This window comes from Bison bison, unplaced genomic scaffold (genome assembly GCF_000754665.1).
Source record: "Bison bison bison isolate TAMUID 2011002044 unplaced genomic scaffold, Bison_UMD1.0 scf7180017864531, whole genome shotgun sequence".
Lineage (NCBI taxonomy): Eukaryota > Metazoa > Chordata > Mammalia > Artiodactyla > Bovidae > Bison > Bison bison.
In genome coordinates, this window is record NW_011495081.1 from 8,884,457 (window position 1) to 8,907,529 (window position 23,073).

General features: G+C 46.4%; 1 protein-coding gene across 1 annotated transcript in view; it reads left to right on the forward strand.

The window, feature by feature from the left end:
• The window catches only part of EHF (ets homologous factor), a 43,969-nt gene that overhangs the window by 15,155 nt on the left and 5,741 nt on the right, over positions 1-23,073 (forward strand). The window contains exons 2-7 of the mRNA XM_010831842.1: positions 7,050-7,149; positions 10,949-11,194; positions 13,638-13,700; positions 16,983-17,051; positions 17,171-17,239; positions 22,631-22,693. Coding sequence (XP_010830144.1) covers positions 7,053-7,149; positions 10,949-11,194; positions 13,638-13,700; positions 16,983-17,051; positions 17,171-17,239; positions 22,631-22,693 — 607 coding nt within the window. The 5' untranslated portion in view covers positions 7,050-7,052. The remainder of the gene's footprint in view (positions 1-7,049; positions 7,150-10,948; positions 11,195-13,637; positions 13,701-16,982; positions 17,052-17,170; positions 17,240-22,630; positions 22,694-23,073) is intronic.

Sequence of the window (23,073 nt, forward strand, 5' to 3'; positions counted from 1 at the left end):
GTGTGCCAGCTCACTGGGACTGCTGAACATAATATAGATGGTAGAAGTTAGAAGCCTTGCTTGAAATGAACTTAACCCTCAATATTCACCTTGGAGACTCAATGAAATAATAAGTCACAACACAACAAATAAAAGATAATAATAATTAGGGACTTCCCTGGTGGCTCAGATGGTCAAGAATCTGCCTGCAATTCAGGAGACTTGGGTTCAATCCCTGGGTCGGGGAGATCCCCTGGAGAAGGGAATGGCAATCTACTCCAGTATTCTTGCCTGGAGAATTCCATGGACAGAGGAGCCTGGCGGGCTACAGTCCATGGGGTTGCAAAGAGTCAGACATGACTGAGCAACTGACACTTATTAGCTTGTATTCACCAAGTACTTAATACGTGTATTATGATATGTGTAATATGTACCAAGCATTCTACTGGTATCACCTCATTTTGTCTTTCAACAACCATTTTCATATCATCCCCATTCTATCAATGAGGAAACTGAGACCCAAAGAAGTTGAATCACTTGTCCAAGTTGGCCTGGTTGGCAAAACCAGGCATTGAACCATGGCCATTTGACTGCATAACCTGGTGCTTCCCACCATTGTACCATCCTGCCTCTGAAGAGTCTCCCTCAACCTTAAGAATATTGCCCAAGCCAACCAACACAGTTCAGAGAGAAGCTTCTGGGCAGACCCCATGGTGACAACTAACATTTCCTGACATACTGTGTGAGAATTTTACAAACATTCTCATTTGATCCACACATCAACTCCATTTCTCCCACTTTTCATCATGGGGGAAAGTGAAACTTTAAACAGGATGGTACTTCCCCAGGGTCAACACAGCCTGCCAAGGAGCAGAATCAAGACTTCAATCCTCACCATCTGAGTCACCATGAGAACTGCCCTCCAGAAGCATAGCAACATTGGGCTGGGTTTGAAGCTCCTCACACCTTGAGTGTGTCCTTTCAACCCAGATGTTAATGAGATTCTGTCTCTGTGGCTGGTCTCACCCACTCCCATTTGAGCTGCTGCTGCTGCTAAGTCACTTCAGTTGTGTCTGACTCTGTGCGACCCCATAGTCGGCAACCCACCAGGCTGTCCTGTCCCTAGGATTTTCCAGGCAAGAACACTGGAGTGGATTGCCATTTCCTTCTCCAATGAATGAAAGTGAAAAGTGAAAGTGAAGTCGCTCAGTCGTGTCTGACTCCCAGCAACCCCATGGACTGCAGCCTACCAGGCTCCTCCATCCATGGAATTTTCCAGGCAAGAGTACTGGAGTGGGGTGCCCTTGCCTTCTGAGCAACAGTTAAAATGTGAGACTCTTAAACTTTAGGGTCAGGCTAGGTGTTCTGCTGGCCCCCTCCCCGATCCATTGCTCTTCCCTGTGCATGGTGGTCAAGCTGGTGCTGGAAGGGAATCCACCCTTGAGGAAGGTCTGGTAGGGTGGGTACAGATGTACTGGAATGTCTCTATATGTGGGTGGCCCAGAAGTAGTCTGAGTCTGTAGCAACTTAGGGCCCTGTGGGTGCTTGTGTTTAATCCCAAGGAGCCCCTTAACCAAGTGGGGAATAAAGAGTGATTCTGGCCGCCCCAGCACAGCACAGTGCCGCCTCTCTGCCAAATTGAATTTGGATTGGCCAAACCCTAGTGGCCCAGGGAGTCGCTGCCTAGGATAGAAGAGTGTCCGACTGCAAGGCTGGCACGAGGGGCCATCTGCTGTCATTGATTGGATCCCACCCATGGTTCCTCCTCTTGAAATAAAGAGCAGACTCTGTCATCCAAAGTGTCAGTCTTAGAATTGTGGTGCAAAGGGTGACATGTGGAGGAATCAGTGAAGAGAATGCAGATGGAAAAACCTTGTATATCTCAGTGCATTTCAATCTTTCGGTTTGAATTAAAACTTGCTTTTTTCTTTTTTTTGATGGGCATTTGTCAATACCCCAAGTAACAATTTATGCTGTGTTCCCAGAATACATACTATGTGAGAATAGACAAAGGGGGGTCCAATAGTCAGTGCGTTTTCATAAACTTCCACCTGGGAGGCACTTACCGGGTATGGGTATGATGAGGCGTTGTGCCAGGGGCCCCAGGGGCCCCATGGTCCTGAATCTCCTTCAGTCCTCCAGCAAGCCTAGGTGGCAGTTTCCCAGGACAGGATATAGCAGCTCAGAAAGGCTAGTCCAAAGTCGCCACACCAGCAAGAGCAAAATCTGAGCTGTTGTTTCCACAGGCTCTGATTTGATGGGTGCTCATGACTAGGCGTGATCTGGCTCCGGGGCTTTTTTCCCAGGGTTGGTGCATGAATGCTGCTAGAATCTAGTGGGAAGAGGCTAGAGATTCAGCTAGGCATCCTGTAGTGTGCGAGATAGCCCTCCCAGCAAGTACCATCCTGGACCAAAATGCCAGTCACGCCAAGGCTGAGAAACTCTACTTTTCACCCTAGAATTCTCTCTCTAGCTTGAAATGGGGTGAAGTGGATCCTTTTCCAGCTTGCTTTTAGCTCAAAGGGTGGAACTGTTTTTCCTTAGGCTCTGAATTTACTGCTTCCAATCTTGGAAGAAGTAAAATGTGTTAGAGAAATATCTTGAAAACTGATGTTTAAGAAAAGGAAAAGAAACATTTTAAAAGAGCGTGTGTGCTGGTGCTGTACACTGTCCTGTGCTTAGTAGCTCAGTCGTGTCCCACTCTTTGTGACCCCATGGACACTAGCCCACCAGGCTCCTCTGTCCATGGGATTCTCCAGGCAAGAATACTGGAGTGAGTTGCCACGCCCTTCTCCAGGGAATCTTCCCGACTCAGGGATTGAACCCAGGTCTCCCACATTGCAGGTGGATTCTTTACCATCTGAGCCACCAGGGAAGCCCAGGGATCTTTAACTTCATAGCATTACCTATCCTTCCAAATAGCCCTTAAGCTTGGAGGACATCCACAGTCCCCTGACTCCCTCTTTGGAATCAGTAAAGATGTTGAGCTCGGAAGGAGTAACACACTCAAGGTCACATAGCTCAAATACAAAGATGGGGAGTCTGGGTTCCAACCTAGCCCTCAAAGTCTCCAAAGTCTCAACCTCCCATAATTGATACTTTTTGTTAAAGAAAATAATAAAAGTTATGCTGAAGGTAAAGTAAAAAGATTAACGAGAAGCGTTCTGCTGCTGCTGCTAAGTCACTTCAGTCGTGTCCGACTCTGTGCAACCCCATAGACGGCAGCCCACCAGGCTTCCCCGTCCCTGGGATTCTCCAGGCAAGAACACTGGAGTGGGTTGCCATTTCCTTCTCCAATGAGAAGCATTAAATACTTCTAAATTAAAAGGATTGCTTTTCATACTCCATCAGGTAATCACCTAGGCTTCCCTGGTAGCTCAGCTGGTAAAGAATCTGCCTGAGATGCAGGAGAATCCAGTTCAATTCCTGGGTCAGGAAGTTTCCCTGGAGAAGGGATAGGCTACCCACTCCAGTATTCTTGGGCTTCCCTGGTGGCTCAGACAGTAAAGGATCCACCTGAACTGTGGGAGACCTGGGTTTGATCCCTGGGTTGGGAATTCCAAGCCCCTGGAGGAGGGCATGACAACCCACTCCAGTATTCTTACCTGGATCCCATGGACAGAGGAGCCTGGCAGACTACAGTCCACGGGTCACAAAATGTTGGATACACAACTGAGCGACTAAGCACAGCAGAAGGTAATCACCATGTACCATGGAAAGTCTACATTTGTATATGGGAGTGTCGGTGAGTTGGTTATGATAATGCTTTTTCTTTCTTTCTTTTTTTTTTACCATTCTCAAGGCACATTTATTTTCTATTATCTCATTTGATCTTCTCAACAATCTTGTGAGGCTGTTGGGGGGCAAATGTCCTTATTTCACACTTGAAAAGCTGGTTCTCCAAGGGATTGGAACTTGGTGAAAGGCCTTCAGCCGTGCTGGCCCCAGGGGCCTTCCGTGCCCACCCTGAGGGCATGGTCCCTGCCGCCCCAAGCTGGGTTGAGAACACTGACCTTCTCTCCTCAGCAGCCTGGGTGAGCTCAGTGAACTCTGACTCACTAAGGAATAAGCCACATAAACTCTTTTATGGGTGCTAACCATTTACTGGGCCCTGTAAAAAAGGGCCCCTCGTTGTGCTGGCTGCTTTCCCTTGGAAAGGGGGTGCCAGCAGGGAGTGCGCTCAGCCTCCTGGGGGCCCAGATGGCAATGGGGCAGCTGTGACCTTGTAATCCTCAGGACTTCTCTCTGGCTGAGAGTAGTTCTGGATGCCTCACGGTGAGGAATGATGTCCGCCTGGAGGATTGGGGCTTGTTGGGCATTTAGTCATAAGAGGAAGTCTGGCCCACGTGTTCCTGCGACATTTATTAAATTCTTAGTACCTGCTGAGCTTTCTGTATGCACAAGCTCATTTGATGCCCACAGCCCTTTGAGTTTGGGTTGTTCCTATTTTACAAGCAGGGAAAGTGAGGATCAGAAAGATTCAGGTTGGACAGACTTGAACTTGTTTCAAGGTCACCCACGGGGAGCAGGAGAACTAGGATCTGAGCCCACCTCTCCCCAACTCCAAAGCTGGGTGCTCGGTCCTCACCCTACTCTTCCTTCTAGATTTTGGGGAATTGGTGAAGAGAAGCCCTGAGCCAGCCGGCTGAGGAAGTAGGTCATAGTTGGCCCCAGCAGATCTGACTTCCACTGAAATAGCCACTTTGAAACAGCCCTGCAGGCAAACCCTTGTGAAAGAATTTCAGGGAAGCCTCCCCTGCACACCCACCCCTACCCCCAGCCTGGAGGGCACATGGACTGGGTTCTGAGCTTCAGCCCTTTCAGGGTTAAACAGTAACCTTTCTACTGCTTATAGTTGAGCAAATGCTGGCAAGGAACAAGCCTAGCCTTGAGCAAACAGGAGCTGGTGCCATGCCCTCTCCCTCTCCCAGCCAACCCTCTGGGGACCTGGAAGATTTCTTTTGCCTTCAAGTCCCCCATCTGATTTCTTAGCTTAGGGCTATTGCTCTAGAAAGCTCGATGGGAAAAGAAAAGAAAGTTTGACTTGGGTTGGTTTTCTCTGAGAGTGAGAATCCAAGACATTTCTGGAAATGAACTTCAAAAGCAATTTACTAGCTCTTCAATTTCTGCCCGGGGAAACTGAGGCCCATGGTTACTTCTGGTTCAGGTGGCCCATAGGCATAGTGCCCCTCCTCATCATAACATACCTGCTATGCAGTTATGTCCTATTTGGTGCCAAGTGCTTGAGGTATGGAGACTAACTTAAGCCCCAACCAATACATACAGTGGGTACAATGGTCTGTATTTTACATAAAAGGAAACAGGTTCAGAGAGGCTAATAACTTGTTTGACTTAGTACAAACCAGCTAAGAACTTAGCTGGTATTAAGTGGTGGAACTTGGGATAAACTCCAGCTCTTTCTGATGTCGAAACTCATCTCTATGGCATCACCTCATAAAACTCAGCTCTGCTACCTCTCCTCCTGGTGGTCTGTTACAGAGCTCATCATTGCCACCCCATCTTGCCCTCTCCTACCTTCTACTCAGGCTGGATTCAGGCCTAATTATTTGCCGAACAACCAGGATGATGATGTTAATGATCATCATAAATGTTTCTGTTTAGCCTAATTCAACTCTTAATCACTGTTCTACTCCCTGTTCCTAGAACTGTGCCCAACCCATTGCAAGGCTAATAAATATCTGTTGAATGAATGAATACATGAATGAATTTTTATGTCTTTTCCAGACCCCTTTTCTCCCCTCTTAAGCCCTACATTGACCTAAAAGCAGTAGTTAAATTAGAGGAAGGGGTTTTGAGAGAGTGGAATGGCTCTGGTTGGGCAATTTCCATCCTGGGGATGTTGGTGACACATGAAGATGCAACTTTTCACCCAAACAGGCAGAGAATTTTCCATGATCTTCTACTGTAATTCTAGCTTCTCCCCAGTCCAACATTTAGAAAGAGCAAATTACCCTTAGAGGTCCCGGGTAAGGCTCAGTCACCTTCTGGAAACAGGCTGTTTATCCTTTGAATGACTGAATGCACTTCTGAGGCTTTGAGTCTGGCATGAGGGTAAGAACATTGTAAGTGCTGGAGGACCGAGGTGAATATTTCTAAAACATAAAATTTTCATACAGTTCAAAAAAATCCAAAAACAGGCTCACTGAAGAAAGGCTCTTCTCCTTGATCCTTTACTGAGAAAATGAGCCTCATACTGAGAAAGTCCCATTCAGGTCAGCTGTGAAGCTTGCAGTATCCTCCAGGTGGATGGCATCATCGACTCAATGGACATGAGTTTGAGCAAACTCCGGGAGATGGTGAAGGACAGGGAGGCCTGGTATGCTACAGTCTGTGGCGTTGCAGAGAGTCAGATATTGACTGAGGGTGACAACTAAAAGGAAAGGGAATGTGAGGATGAACGTTTTACCGAGAAGGAAGGGTCAGTGTCTTGTTGGAGAAACCCGTTGATTTATAACCTTATCACAGAGCTAAGTGCTTGAAAAGCTCTAGGTCAAATATGGCTGAGGTCCCCCGAGACCAGCCCATCTCTTGGCAGATATCCTCACTGAGGAAATTTACTGGATGCTGAGGTGTGGGCTGCTCAGGTGTGTCAGAACTCGTACATGTCTGATTTCAAGTCAGGGTTCCCACACAGGTGCTGGGTCTGTTCTGCTACCCATTTGGGATTTTACCGAATGGCAATTCCACTTTAAACAAAATCTCTCTGACATTTTCACTTTTGTAAAAAAAAAAAAAAAGTTGGCCGCTAGCCAGACTCACCCGGTGAGCAGGTATTACATTTTCCTCCTGTTTCATTCCCGATCAGAGATTATTCATTTATGAATGGGTGGCTGTAAAAACTTGCCTCATGCATATGAAAATTGAACCTGGAAATTTTTAATTGCCAGTCAGTTTTACTTTTACTGAAAGGGCTGTGGCAACATGCTTGGCAGGCAGTGGACGGGAGGACACGTTCTTTCTTCCTTCCTAAATTTGCTCTATGATCCATACTCTGAAATGACGTTTGTCCCAGAGGCACTGATGGAACGGCCTTTTTGATCCCCTTACAGATCATGATTCTGGAAGGAAGTGGTGTAATGAATCTCAACCCCAGCAACAATCTTCTCCACCAGCAGCCGGCCTGGACAGACAGCTACTCCACGTGCAATGGTAAGGGAGCTACGCATGTCCCTCCTCATGCAGCTTCTTCCTTTGCTCTGATTAGACTTCATTCCCCAACTTCATGAAGTATACAGTGTGTGTGGGAGCCAGGAGGCCTGTGGGAAATACAGGGGATGTGGGAGCTGGGGGGACTGGAGAAAACTCTTCAAGCAGGAGATCCCCACAGGTCCCCGGAGCCCCAGCCAGAAGCCCACTCGAGATATTCCATGGTTTCCTCTCAATATTCAAAGTTCCAGGTTGGCGAGCTGACAGAGAGGGTGAGAGAAGAGCTACCCCAAAGTAAGGCCATTTGAATAGTGTTGGCTGGGATATGAAGATGGATAGGAGAGAAAACTCTGTGTGTGTGTGTTTGTGTGTGTGTCTGTGTGTCACGTAGAAGCATGGACATTAAGGAGAAGAGAGTTAGAGCAGCTTCATCCTTCTGTTTCATCTTCCAGTGACTTCCCTCTGTAAGGGGCGGGTAGATTTGTTAGGAGACCATGTGCCTGCCTGTGGCGCTTTAATCTAAGATTGGTGGATTAGAAGAGGGAGGGCTTAGTCTGGCGCCTACAGAGGGTGGATCCAGCCCATGGCTTACTGTAGAAGCCAGGCTGAATACAGTGGTTGCTAATCAGCGCCGTGCACCTCGTTGTGAAGGCAGTCAGCTGGGGCAAACTCCTTTGCGCTGAACCACAGTGGGTGTAAGGAGGTCCGGGCCTTCTCCCACCTGCTGCTCTTGCTTCCCTTGAACCACATGGAAGTGGCTCTTGGTGAACAATGTCTGGGAGGCAGGAGTGGGATGCTAATGCAAGGGTTGCATTCTCCAAGAAGCAGCCGATTCCTGGGCAGCTCCACCTTTCAATTTGGAATCCCCAGACACACAGCGTGGAAAACAGGAAGGGGAGACCTTCTCTTATTTGATCATTTATCCTCCTGAACTGCTGTCTTTTCTGGGCATGAGCTTCCCTGTGGGGACCTTGAAGGATAATTCTAAACAGGGAACAGTTCTTCAGGGTGGAAAGTCTTTTGCATCCCAAGCCCTTGGACTCTCCATTATGGCAGCATTCCTCTTGTTTGCTGCGCAGGGTGTAGAATCCATTCATCACTGTTACATTCTCACTTCCAGAAGCTCCTGGTCTTGATTGATGGGACTGGGGAGACCAGTTGAATGCCAGAGAGGAGCTGAACTCATAGGCTTTTCAATGCTTCTCCCCAAACTTCTGGAGGCTACTGGGGAGTCTGCTCCGTTCAACTTCAGACAAAATTCTCTGGTTCTGCCAAGTTCTAATAGGCTGCACTATCAGGAACCCTCCTCTCTTCTGAATCATGTGACATTGAAAGAAGAAAGTACTGTGGGCCTGGTGTGGGGTTATTGAGAGTTGTTGTCTCTTGTTTGCAAACTCAGAGTTGCACAATTAGCAAAACAATTAATTTAAAAATAAAAGAACAGAGACTTGGGGGAGCTGCAAAAAATATAGCCCACTCTTCAACAGCTGTATTGGTTGGTGAGACACCAAAAAAAAAAGTGGGAGAAATGAGAGACATCCCATTTAGGCTCAGTCTGTTAGTATATTTGGGAATATTTCTATGTATTTAAATTTGGGGACTAGATTCCTCCAATCCTTATTGCTTCCCCCTTCACTGTTGGCTTCCCCTTTAGGACCCCAGCTGAGGGTTCAGGCCTGCTTTTGTGTGGTTATGAGATATGAGGCATATGGCACCTAATGTGAGCGGCAGGTATGACACAGGACAGTATCTTTGTGGCCACGTCATCTTGACCTCCTGCTCTTAGCAATCCTTAAGTCTGCGAGCAGTGGATGAAGTCCAAGAGGGTGAGCAAAAACGGGAGTGGGTTGGAAGCATTCACCCTTCAGCTTCTCCTCTGGGAGTGTTGAGGGCCAGGCTGTGGGTATTATGGGGGATCAGACCTTTTGGAGCTCTGTATCTCCTTGCCACGCAAACTGTGTCCACTGACAAACATCATCATCATCCCCATTCCTGGGACACTCACCAGGAATGCAGAACCTCAGGCCTCACCCCAAGTCTATGGAATCAGAATCTGCATTTGAACAACATTCCCTGGTGATTCATAATCGCTTTAGAGTTTAGAGAAGTACTGATCTAGCAGGACCTTGAAGAAAAAGTTAGGGACTATTTTCTTGCGCTACATTTTCCTTTATTGGTCCATCCTTGAGTTGGTGGGAATATCTGTGTGTCATGCTCAGTTAGATTTCTCCTTCTTCAGCTTGGTGGGCTATAATAGGGTCTCCTCCTTGTTCCTACCCCTCACCTCTTCCAAAAGAGTGCTCCCTCCCTTGGTCCCTGCTTTAGAAGGGATTGTAAGAGCTCTCAGTCTGGTCACATGCCAACAGGAGCTGGCTCTTTCTTCTTCATCCCTTCAGGACTCTGGGTTGATTTAGTGATGCTCTCTTAAGTGAGTATGAGAGTCACATACATAGATGGTTAGTCCATAGTGAGCTCAATAATATTTATTGGATTGGAGGAACTCCTCTTCTTCACTGGTACTTGAATTAGCCATCTTGTGAATGGATCTCATAGGCTCTTCCAGGTTCCAATGTTATTTCTTCTTCAACAATAAATTTACTGAAGAAATGGAGAGAAAGTACTTATAATGGCAAAATCTCTAAGTAGTTTTTATGGGAGATACAAGGATGGGTAAGATGGATATGCTGCTGCTGCTGCTGCTAAGTCGCTTCAGTCGTGTCCGACTCTGTGTGACCCCATAGACAGCAGCCCAACAGGCTCCCCTGTCCCTGGGATTCTCCAGGCAAGAACACTGGAGTGGGTTGCCATTTCCTTCTCCAATGCATGAAAGTGAAAAGTGAAAGTGAAGTCGCTAAATTGAGCATAAAGTTTACAAAGAAGAATAGGACTGTAAAGACCCATCAAAAAAGGCAAAACAGGACAGAAGTCATGAGGAGAAATGGGAAGTATGTTTCCTGGAGATTTAAAGACAGCAGCCCTCAGCAGTTGATCGGGGGAGTCTCTGATGGCTTTATGGGTGGTCGGAGTCAGTGAGTTGGGCAGGAATTCAATAGGGAGCCACAGGTAGACCTCAAACTGTCCTAAAGGACAATATAGAAAAAAGGCAAAGGGTCACTTGAGGAATAGTGAAGAGCCTCAATGCCTGGCTTGGAAGTTTTGGACCTAATTTCACTGGATAAAGGGAAGTTGCTGAAGGTAACTGGGTAGGGAAGTGACGTCATAGTGGTTGTAATAACCAGTACTGGGCAGGGGACATCAGCATAGCGAGCAGATGAATCATCTGGACCACTCTGGGGAGAAACAAAGGCATCATAAAGAAGAGAACCCAAGTCTCAGGCTTCTGGTTAAAAATGATTTGAATTGGGGGTATATGTGTGTATATAGGTGTGTGTGAGAGAGAGAGGGAAAAAAAAAAAACAAAAAACATGGGAACTATGTGGGTGTGGGCAGGAAGCCAATACATTGCTGAAACTGTAGCAATGCATTAGCTCTCATGGTAATTTGTGGGAGATGGGGAAGAAGCTCATGATCTCAGAGCGTTTCAAGTCTTGTGTCCTTATCCAGAGCCCAGGGGTGAGTATATGAGGAACAACAGGAAGATGTAGGGAGGTTGAATGACTGGCTCCTACCACAACTAGGGAAGGAATTGCATTTCCCAGAGCCTCCTCTCCAAATCCAACCTCTGCTGATGTGTGCACACCTCGGCTGTGATCCCTGTGACTTCTGGCGGTGCACCTTCCTGTCTGGGATCATGCTCAGAAACAAACACGGCTCACTCACAGGGCTGCCTCCTCTTTTGCAGTTTCCAGTGGGTTTTTCGGAGGCCAGTGGCATGAAATCCATCCTCAGTACTGGACCAAGTACCAGGTGTGGGAGTGGCTCCAGCATCTCCTGGACACCAACCAGCTGGATGCCAGCTGCATCCCTTTCCAGGAGTTTGACGTCAACGGCGAGCACCTCTGCAGCATGAGTCTGCAGGAGTTCACCCGGGCGGCAGGGACGGCCGGGCAGCTTCTTTACAGCAACCTGCAGCATCTCAAGTGGAATGGTGACTCTCTTTCACTCTCTCTACCCTGTTGGGAGCCAGCTGGGAAGGGCAGAGACTCCACGACTGGCAGGGTTCCTGTTTAGGGACATCTGAGGATGGTCTTACCTCCAAATGACTGTTTCCCAAGACAGGGAAGTAGAAGGGAGGTGAGAGGGGATAGGCTTGAAGCCTAGGGGACAAGGTGTGCCAAATCCCATACAAATCTAGGGTAATGTAATTCTCTCCTTATGGTTAATTTCCAAGGAGACAAGGGTTAGCTGGGTAGTTACAGAATACTTGGTGCTCTCAGAAAACCACTTCTTTCTCTTACAAATGGGGTTTGATTGTTTCATTCCCAATCACTTGCTGGTTAAGATCGCCATGGCTATTTTAAAAAATATTTCTATACTTAGGTTCTTACAATGAGACATAAGTATGGTAAAAAAAAAAAAAATAGGTGAAATTACTTCTAGTTTGTTCTGGGGGAGGAGAGAAAGCTTATGTTATTACAACAGATTCTTAAAAGGTCCTAAATGAAAAAGGGTTAGAACAAATGGTCTGGACAGGTTTGGTATGTTTCTGCAGTTTCTGGGATTGGGGCTATCCTAGAGCCCCAGATGTCTCTTCTGACGCTCCACCCAGCGCATAGACAGGAAGCATTCAAAGGCTATCCATCAGTGATATTTGATTCACACATGCATGCATGCTACACTGGCTTGGAAGGCTTGGTAGGGGAGACAACTATCTTGCAGAATGCCCTTGACACTGGCCTGAAGTTCTTATGATAATGGTTATTTAAAAAACTAGCTTCTCTGAGAACCCTTTTGGGAAGCAGTGATGTGTATGAATAGCGGGCTGGCCTATCTACTTTGGAGCAGGCACATCTATCCAAGCAGAACCTGTGTTTGGACATGGAGCTGGGGCTGTGGGAAGCATGAGCTCCAGGGCTATGGACCAGATTCAGATCCCTACAGCTGCCATCAACACTGAAGAGACCCAATGTCTGGCCACTGAGCTGGCAGCATGGTGGCCGTTTGAGATGACCTCATTCAGCTCTGGGGCACTCCCTGCTTCCCGCCCACCTCAGAGGTGGTTGCTCATTTTTCTTTTACTAGAACCAAACCAAACAAGGCTCTAAAAATAACATCCAGGAGTCTTCAGAAAGAGCAGACTTATACTTGAAGAATTAAAAATATTTACCTCCCCACCTCCAATTAAATCCACTCCTTTAAAGCTTTGCTCTGATTGAAGCTTAAGACAGGGAGGCGTGGGATGGGATGTGGTCACCCTTGACTTCCCAGCTCTGGCCTTCCATCTTTGGCCTTCCATGACTTGTCTGGTCCCACTGTGTACAGCCGGTGCCTCTGACTGCCTCCTGGCCAGATTTCTCACCTTGTTTTTGTCATTTGCCTTTTTGTAAACGTTCTACTAACTTACATTTATTGAGTATTTACTTATACAAGGACTCCAAGTGAATAGATTCATTTGGTGACCTTATGAGAAAATAAACATCACAGCCATTTGATAGGGGAAGTTTTCATCTGGGAAAACTGAAGGTCAGAGACGTTAAAGCGTGACCTCTGCTCCTGAGATATTTGTAATCTGGCTGGGGAGGACAAACATACAAAGTGAATTTACATGTATATATGTGCTTTAATGGGGCTTTCCAAGTGGTGCTAGTGGTAAAGAACCCTCCTGCTAATGCAGGAGACATTAGAGACACGTGTTCGATCCCTGCATCAGGAAGATCCCCTGGAGAAGGGAATGGCAGTCTACTCCAGTATTCTTGCCTGGAGAATCCCATGGACAGAGGAGCCTGGCGGGCTACAATCCATAGGGCTGGACACATCTGAAGCTACTTTGCACACACGCATGCATGTGCTTTTATATATGATACATCTGAAGAGAAGTTGTAAGGCATACGTAAGAGAAGAATCACTGCACGTATCTAGACGTGCCTCACAGATCAGATCTAACCAAAAGGAGTTACATTTAAGATCAGAAAAGGATTAAGATGGCTTTGTGTTTTTGTTTGCATTTTGTGTCAGATCTTAGTATGGGAAAGCACCTTAGAGGCTATCTAATGACTTTATCTAGTTTAATCCCCTAAATTTTCAGTTGAGGAAACCAAGACCGAGAAAGCTGAAGTGACTTGCAGCTATTAGTGGAGAAACTGGTCTTCTAACATCTAAACTTCTAGTTCCCTTATACTGGATGTCTTCTCTTTGAAAGGCTAAATAATTCCATTTGAGGTGGGTGCCCCAGCTACTGATTTTCTGGGCCAAGGACCCCAGGCTTGAGATTACAGATGCAGAGAGGGAAGCCCCCTCTCAGAAGCAAAGGATAATGATCAGGCAGTGGGCTTAGCAGAAACTCTTGCATGAAGCCAGCTTTGTCCTTAGCCAAGCAACACATTTTGGCTCCATGTGGGCCCGCTCTGACTTTCCCAATCTGCCCTTCACAGGCCAGTGCAGCAGTGACCTGTTCCAGTCCACGCACAACGTCATTGTCAAAACTGAACAAACCGGTGAGTCGTGGTAGATAAAGGGAGCCAACGTGGGAAGCAAAGGTCTGGGGAACACAAGTTGGGAGGGAGTGTGAGGGAGAGTGTGGGAGCAGGATGGAGCCGGTGTTTGGGCAGGAAATCCAGGGATGCCTCTTCCTTGGCTGTCTCCAATGGGCCACCCCCCCTGCCACAAATCTCATTCCTTGTCCTTGGGACCATGACCGCCAACTCTTTCTGACTTCTAGACTGGTGGTGAGCCTAATTCCTCCCACACGTCTCTGCTTCCTGTGGTTGGTCAGGGGCGCATCCAGGCTCTGATCCAGGAGCCCAGAAAAATGCAGAGTCTAAGTGGGCATCCTCCTCACTGCAGAGAGTCAGGGGGTTGGACTTGGCCAAGTCAGGAGAAGCAAGAGGAGAGAAGAGGAAGCATCAGTGTCTCCTCTCCCTCTTCTCCCTTGAAGGCAGTGTGTTTCATCAAGAAGAGGAAGCACCGGCCTGGGTGTCGTAGTTACTCTATGACAGACAACAACAGGTGTACGAGGTAACCCAGCAAGGAGAGAAGGTGTTATCCCAAGAGACTGGGCTTGAGGAGAGATTGGGGACCTTGGAGTTTCTGTAAGGATGTCCAAGCAGCTGTGGAACCAACTCCTGCTTTAAGAGCATTTTCAGACAAAAGCTGATGTTCTGAGCTCCGAGTAGAGTTTGCGGCCCCAGAGCCATTACTTTCATTTTGTACTCCTCCTTCTGCCCGATCATCCCTCCTTTCTCTGTCCTGAACTCTCTCCCCTGGGGACTTTCTGTCTCCCCACCTCCCCTCCAGGGGACCTGCAGAGAACAGTAACTACCTCCAGAAGTTGTGTCCCAGAGCCTGGTATCAATCAGTTTCCTGGCATATTGCCCTTCTATGACCTCTTAGTCTAGAGAACTCTGCAAGTCGCCCAAGTCCACAGGAACTGCCCCCGCCCCAGGGTCCCTCCCCATGCCCACATCAGCGAGAATATGGGCCACATGGGCCAACCACAGTCGGCCACAGGCCTCCCTGAGGCTTGCGTGCCAGTCACCAAGGACAGAATTTGACCTGGGGTGATTTGTGAGTCACTAGGGGCAGAAACTGTCCCCATGCAGTTATTTACTCTTGTATAAGGGGGCTGGTCTACCATTATTAAAGAAAAAACAATAGCTGCTAAGCATGTTAATTAGGTTTTCCAGCCCTGCCCTTCCCCCTCCACCCCCCCTCTCCACGCCACCCCAGAGACCAGGGGTTGAGTTACCCAGATGGTTTGTGCTTTATGGGCCTGACTGCCTTAGAGGCAGGAATAGAACTTGGCCAAGAGGATGGTGCCCCCTCACCTCTAACCCCCGCTATTGACCAGACAGATAGCCCTAGTGCAAGAGCCAGGAGGTGGTACCAGAGAGGTCCCAAGTACTTGACAATTCCTCCTCGACCATCCAGACATTCTTGTGGTGCCAGTTCAGGAAAGCTGAGCTGAAGGGTGGGGAAGAAGGTGCACCCTGGGAGGAGGGGAGAGGAGGCTCATGCAGGGGCCAACACCCCCAAACCTCTTTTGGTTCAGTTTGTTTTCAGAGACAACAACAGGTGTACGAGGCAACCCAATGAGGAGAGAGGGTGTAACCCCAGGAGACTGGGCTTGGGGTGCCCAAGCACGTAGCTATTAGTTCAAATACCAGCTAAATCCCTATGTCGTAAACAAGAGGACTTAGCCAGTGAGTCAGGTTTTACACCATTTATGCTATAAAAACAAAATGAAATTCGGCCAGTGGCTTACCACCCCAGCCCTGAAATTCAGATGCTGGGCAGGAGGGAGCTGAGGGCATCTCCATCTGTGAGGAGGGGAGAGCAGGAAGTTCCTGGTGAGGATGAGGTGACAGCTCCTGCCAGATTGCTCAGCTCTTGCCCGGCCAGGAAAAAAAGAGATCTTCTGTTGGAGATCAGCCCAGATGTGGGGGGTGTAGGAGTTGGGCTGCTTTTGGGGTAGGTGGAGGGGAGTTTCCTTCGAGTCTGAAATCTAAAGAGCCAAGAGATGTGCTTATCCAGTACTCTGAAGAAAGAAAGAACTTCTTTTCCAAGATGAGGCAATGAAGCCCTACCCTTTTTTTTTTTTTTTTAACTTTTTATTTGGTATTGGGACAGAGCCGATGAACAATGTGATAGTTTCAGGTGGACAGTGAAGGGACTCGGCCACACATACACATGTGTCCCTTATCTCCCAGACCCTATTTCCATCCAGGCTGCAACGCAACACTGAGCAGAGTTCCATGCGCTATACAATAAGTCCCTGTTAACTACCCATTTTAAATACAGCAATGTGTATATGACCTTCCCAAACTCTCTAACTATCCCATCCACTCCTGGCAACTATAAATTCATTTTCTAAGTTTGTGAGTCTCTTTCTGTTTTGTAAGCTCATTTCAGATTCCACATATAAGGGATGTCATACGGCATTTCTCCTTCTCTGTCTGCCTTACTTCACTCAGTATGACACTCTCTAGGACCATCTGTGTCGCTGCAAGGGGCACTATTTCATTCTTTTCAATGGCTGAGTAATAGTCCATTGTATATATGTACTGCATCTTCTTTATCCATTCTAATGAGGTTCTACTCTTAAAAGCTGTTTATTTGATTCGGTTACAATCTCCTCTTCTTCTCTTCAGTTTTATTTTGAAAATTTTATGTCCACCCCTTAAGACTATTGGAGATGTCCTGGAGGGAGGGAGCTGTCACCCAACTTAAGAGTTTCACTCTGGATTTTAGCAATAAAGATTCCATGATAAGACTGAGCAGATTTTTTATGAAAGAAACATAATTAATTCTCCCAGGAAGATATTATTTGGAAAAGATGCTCATTCATCATGAAATTTTTTGTCCTTACCATTTTTTTAAACTAGTATAAAAGTATTCTGGTGACAGTACAGTAGAATGTATGACAATGCCAGGCCCCTGAGCTCCCCCACCCCCACGTGCAGACTGGAAACATCCCCAGGAAAACACTGGTCTAGGAGAGGATCCCACTGTTGCAACTGCTCTCACGTCCCTCAAAATGCAACAGGTGTAGAACACCTGGATGAGGCTGTAACAAAGTCCATCTCCCCCAGGGCGCTGGAAGAAAAACTGGGCTAACATTATCGTAAATCAACACGTGACTGAAGTAGAATCTGATCTCTTCTCTCTGAAAGCCACCTTCTTGTCCCACACCTTTTTGATAAAGAACAGTGAGTAAAAACAGGCAAACTCCCCACTTGGGGAAGGTGACTGCTGACGTTTCCATTTTCTGTCCTTTGTAGACCCTTCCATCATGAACACCTGGAAAGAAGAAAACTATTTATACGACACCAACTATGGTAGCACAGTAGGTAACTAACTCCCCAGCACTTAAGACCCCCTTTACATTCTGATTCTGTTTTTCTCAAAGCCAAAACTTTATGTTGTAAGGAGGGGGATCTTAATGTCCCTTATGTTTTCACTGCCACAGATTTGCTGGACAGCAAAACTTTCTGCCGGGCCCAGATCTCCATGACAACCACTGGTCACCTTCCCATTGGTAAGTTGTCCTGACACCCAAGGCTGAGTGTACCTCATACAAGCGCTTACTGAGAATTAACGAGAATTACCTATGTTATACATTTCCAGCTTTGCTGGGGTCCTTCCCAGTGAAGGTCTGGGAAAGGTTTATAAAATAACTGCTTTTGAGACCATATTTATCTATTGAAAATGATCATCAAAGATGCCTCTAGAAAAAGTGTTTTCCTCCTGTGAATCCAAATCACTCTCTTGTGACAAGAAAAACCCTCTTTTCAATAAAAACTTGCTTTTGTGAAATCATGTGATAAAATTATTAAGTGGGTATATTAGGGGAGAAGGCTCTATTTAATTTTCAACAAGCTGTCTTTGGCTTTAGAAAAAGAATGTCTCACAGTGGAATCCAGAAGTCAGTGAACTTAGGAAGATGGTCTCTGGGTTGAAGGTGCCGGAAAACTTCTGCACCTTCACTGAAAACTGAAGTGAGTTTCACTTCTGCTGAAAACTTCTAGAACCTTGGGAATCATGGGTCAGTTTTAAAGTCTGTGCTTGAAGGCTCATCAGGACTCTCTAATCAGTCAGACCACATGCACATTATGAGTTATGTTCATATTAGTTGTGTTCGAGATTGGATGTGTCTGGAGGCTATCCGTGACTCAGTCAAAGTCAAAATGAGTGAGAGGGTTGGTCTTTTGGGAGTCTGGGAGAGGGGCTTTCAGATTATTACTCTTCATCCACTTACAAATAGATCCATTGGTAGAAATGAGCGCACTGGGAAAGTGAAGAGATGGTTTCATGCCAACTCTTGATCTCATTGCAAACTTGTGGCTCTGTCTGGCTCTGTAAAATAGAGCTTAGACCTGTTACAAGTGACTCTATCTTTTCCTGGAACTTAATTTGGGGCAGCTTCAGAACTGGGATTTAAAAAGAGTGTTTGTGAAAGGCAAGAGTCAAACAACAACCCCTTCTCTCTCTCTCTCTCTCTCTTTTTTTTTTTTTGGCTTTTGTTGAGTGTGTTTTTGAGAACTGAAAAAACGAAAGCTTTCAGTTTGAGGTTTTGTTCAGTTCAAGCCCCTTGAATGAGACAGGGCTGGGAGCCAGGGTAAGTGCTTCTGGAATCGAGGTGAAGAGCGAAGGTTGATTCATTTTTTGATTTCCCCCTCCGGAGCCCCGGTGTCCCATCCCATTGTCTGTCACTCTAAATATCTGCTGAAATTAGGGAACTAGATCAAACACTGGAAGCGTTCTGTGGTGGATTTGCCATTCTGGAGGAATTGAGCCAGTCAGGGTAAAATTTTGTTGTCACTCAGTTAAGACTAAGGTTTTCAGAGCTGAAGAGACCACCCTCGTCACCCTCTGACTTCCTGCCACGCTTCCTAAGGTACTGATCCCATGTCCTGAGTCTTTGGCTTAGGGCAGAAGATTGCAACTAAGAATGAACTTAAACAAGCCACTTCCCGAGCCTCAGGGGTAGTTAGATCTCGAGGCACCGGGGGAACCAAGAGCAGTCCTCACAGCTCTGCTGGGCTCTCTTTTGCATCCTGACTTAGCTGCTAGAATCTCAGAGTCAATAGGGACCAATGTCTGTCTTCATGTTTGTGGGCTTCCCTGGTGGCTCGGGGATAAAGAATTCACCTGCAGTGCAGGAGGTGGAGGAGACATGAGTTTGATCCCTGGGTGGGGAAGATCCCCTGGAGGTAACGGGGAACTCACTGCCTTCTGAGAACTCACTGCCTTCTGAGTTCCCTTACTCAACTTTTGAATAGTCCTTAAAATGAGCTTTATAAATCTACTCTCCTTCACATCCCTTGATTTTTAAAAAAAAATTTTTTTAAGTTGATATGTTGTATTTTCATTTTTATTCAGTTCAAGAAATTTCCTTTCTTTTTTTCTGGTATTGGTCATGTGGGGATCTTACTTCCCTGACCAGGAATTGAACCCATGCCCCCTGCAGTGGAAGTACAGAGACATAACCACTGAACCGCCAGGGAAGTCCCTTCATTGATTCTTAATCTCTTTATCCTGGATTCCTATCCTGAAATTGTAACACAGGCTGAAAAAAGAGATAAGCCATTCAGGAGCTCTATCAGAATGATCACTTAATCAATTCAGTGTCTGGGTTGGTAAATTCTTTGGGGTAACAAGCCCTCCAGGTAGAATAGTTAATTACAGCCTTGTAAGGATCAATCCCTTTCAGAATAGTTTAGTCTCTACTGAATGGGACCAGGACCCCCTCACCCTGCCGCAACCCCTGAGCCCTGCCCCAAAGACCTGTCATTCGTCCGAGTCTTCAAATTTCCAGCTCCCATGAAATGGAGGGCAGTTAAGTATCTTTGTGTTTTAATGCAAGTTACAAGCCACACTGAGGCGAGGCCACACATAAACTGATGCCCTCACTGATAAACACAGGTGGGGAAGTGGCCGTGTTTTGATTTCTCTGTCATCTGCTCATTTCATAAAATGGCTGCCGCCAGTGTTCCTGATCTGCCCGATAGTCCTCAAGCCAATCATGCCAATGCAGGCTTGATGTGTTTATTCACCGACTCGCTGAGCCTAGAGCGAGGGTGGCATGGTCTATTATAACACTGAAATTTGTATATCCCGTAAAGAAATGGCTCACAGCTGAATCATATGCAAATGTTTCTAATCTTTGCTTCTTGCGAAGCAACTTAGCTGAAGTCATGCTCTGGAGCTCTTCATAAACTTGTGCCTTGGTGCTGCCCCAGTCCAGACTGGACCTTGGCCTGAGGTGCCTGGAAGCAGAGCAGGAGAAAACCAAGCTGGACAACTTCCTCAGAGCAAACTATTATTTTATAAGGATGAGTCACTTAACCACACGGCTAACTTCAAAGGTTCTGACTTTTATTTGAGGGCCAGGGGAAGAGCCAGGGGGAGAGGTCATCATATTAAGGTGAAGTTTCAGATCAAAAGACTTTAGTGCTGAGGCAGGTGGGTGATTCTACAGCTTGCCCCCCACACACTGGGGACTAGAAGAGGCTGGAAGAAATTCGAGTTTTTTTTGCCTGTGGCTGCATATTCTTCCATACGATGATGGTCACATTTCTATTGAGGGCTTTTTTTTTGGCTGAAGTTCTTCCTTAAGATGGATGGAAGTCTAGCTTGGGTAAATGGTTGACATCTTAAAGAGAACATTTCCTCTTGGTGTAGCTGGTCTGGGGGTTCTTAATCTGGAATCCATGGACAGCTAAATGACCCACAAACTCCTGAAACTGTTACAGAATTTCATGAGTGTACACACACATATGTGCCTTTTTCTGGGGAGACGGTCCAAGGTTTCCAGTTTATTCATAAAGTACTTCAATCTCCCAAAGTAATTGATTCTTGCATTACATGTGCTTGCAACCCCTAAGTAAGGATTGAGGCCAATAAGCTGAGAGACACTTACACTTGGGTTTTTCTGACTTCAACCCTGGCTCTGAAATAATGGCCCTGCACCACTCCTGGATGCCATTTGAAAATAAGCTTTGCTTGTGGCCTGCTGGGTAAATGCCACTCTTTGTCTACAGAACAACGTGGCCCTGTCAGAGTGATGCATCACTTGGAAACCGGGGTGGGTGCCACCCTGCCGCAATATTGTCACATCCTGATGGGATGTCGCAACCTCACTGCGAAACCTACAGAGAGAGAGAGTGGAGTCTCCTTGCATTTTCTGTGAATTTGTTTTTCCAGGTTTCAGAGAAATCTGAGTCAGGTGCAAACCCTCCTGCTGACATTGTTGTAGTGGGGAGGGAGTCGGGGGTGAGTGGAGGGTGGCGGTGCATTTAACCACCAGAAAAAGAGGTTTCTCTTCTAACCAGATCTTATTAAAACTCTTTCATCCATCCCACCACGACTTTCAAGCTGCTGGGAGCTCTGAGTTGTGACAGTCTGGGTGCTCAGATAGGTGAATGTGTCTATGCACGTTGGGAAATACAGAATCATCAAATTGGAATGACTTCTCCCCACTGACTAGAGTGTTGCAGAACTGAACCTGATTCTTGGCAGGGAAGGCATTTATGAAATCTGTTATGTGGCACCATCTTTGTAAATGGCATAGAACAGTGCTTATGAGTAAAACCTCTGGATCCTGCTAGCACTTTCCTCATAGGGTTATTGTGTGAATCACATAAGGTGCTTCATGTAAAGTACTGATCACAGTGCCTGGTACATAGTAAGCGCTAAAGAAACAAGAGTTAGTCTTTACCATTTTCATTAGGATCTAATGATGTTCAAACCTTATTGAACAATGGACCACTCTTGACAATCTCGAATGCTTGGATCCTCTTCCTTTGCCAGCAGTGTCGGTCTGATGAAAATGCTCTTGAAAGCCACACGTGGGTCAGCAAACCCTAAGTGAGGGAACTCTGATGTAATGCCCACAGAAGAGATGTGATATACTGGTCCAATTTCTTATCGGGATTGGCTACCACTTACAAGCAGCTCTGTATTCAAGTTGGCAGATTTTTGATGGTGGGATTTTTTTTTTTGGTAAGATCTGCTTTAGTTCTCCTGATACTGGACATGACCACTGACACAAACACACACACACACACACACACACAGAGGCATACACACAGACACACACACACAGGCACACACAGACACACACACACTGCTAAGTCATTTAGTTTTCTTTTTAACAAGTTTTATTTCACAAATTTGCCTCTGTAATTTTCTCTTGTTGATAATCTCAAGGGTCACCATAATGAGTCATTTGTTAAACTAATTTGTGTTTCCACAGTCCACTGTGGCTCTCTGTGCTGAGCTCAGGCCAGTCAATGGCACCTTTGTCTGGCTGATTAAAATGTAACTTTGCATGCCAAAAAAGGCACTCCTTTGGCTTAAAAGTCATCTTTCTTTGTTTTAAATGTTTACATTTTGGTATTTCATTAAAAAAGAAAAAAACTGATGACATAAATCCTTCAATGGCTTCTTATCTCTCACAGAATAAAAACTAAAATCCTCATAATATCCTATCAGGCCTTAGTGATCTGAATGTCACTGTTTCCCCTCTGCCCCTTGCTCACAGCCACACTGGCTTCCTTCTATTCTGTGCACATCAGCCTCAGGGTCTTTGCACTTCCTATTCTCAGGCACAGCAGGTTCTTCCACAAGTTCTCTGTGTGACTGTCTCCCTCACACCCTTCTGGTCCCCTTATCAGTTCTTCTGTGACCACCTTATATTTAATTGCGAATTATTCCCATTCCCACATGTCTACCCTTTTTTGCTTATCCTGAAATGTTTTCTCTGGAGCACTTATCATCTCTGCTCTGTTTTGATCATGCCCAACTACATGAGCAGTGCCAGGCATGTAGTAGGTGTTTAATAAATCCTGATGAAATGAATGGACGAATGGAGATGACAATTGCAGGAAACAGGGAAATGAAGCAGTTCTCGTTGTCTTCTCTTTAGCAGAGTCACCTGATACGAAAAAGGAGCAAGACCACCCGACCAAGCCCCACACCAAAAAGCACAGTAAGTTGGCTGGCTTTCAGTTGCCTCCTGGCCATTCCTTTCGTTCAAGTGGAGGGTTGCTGGAGGCCACCAGTTTTAAGGCAAACACTGCCGCTTCCTGCTGCCTGCATTTCTTCACCTCAGACTGGGTGGGGTGTGAAAAGAGAGGCATCACTTGCTGGCCACGCAACCCCTCTGCAGTGGTTTCTCAAAGTAGAATTTCAATGGATATTTCCTCCTCACTCTGTTCTATTTGTTCTAACACTGAGACCTCTGTGAATGGGAACTTCTTACAGGCATGCAGTGGGCTATCTCCCTTTCTCCAGAAAATAAAAAAAAAAGGGATGGGATGAGGAGAAAGGTGGGAAGAAACAGCTGAGGTATATTCTTTTTTCCTTTTG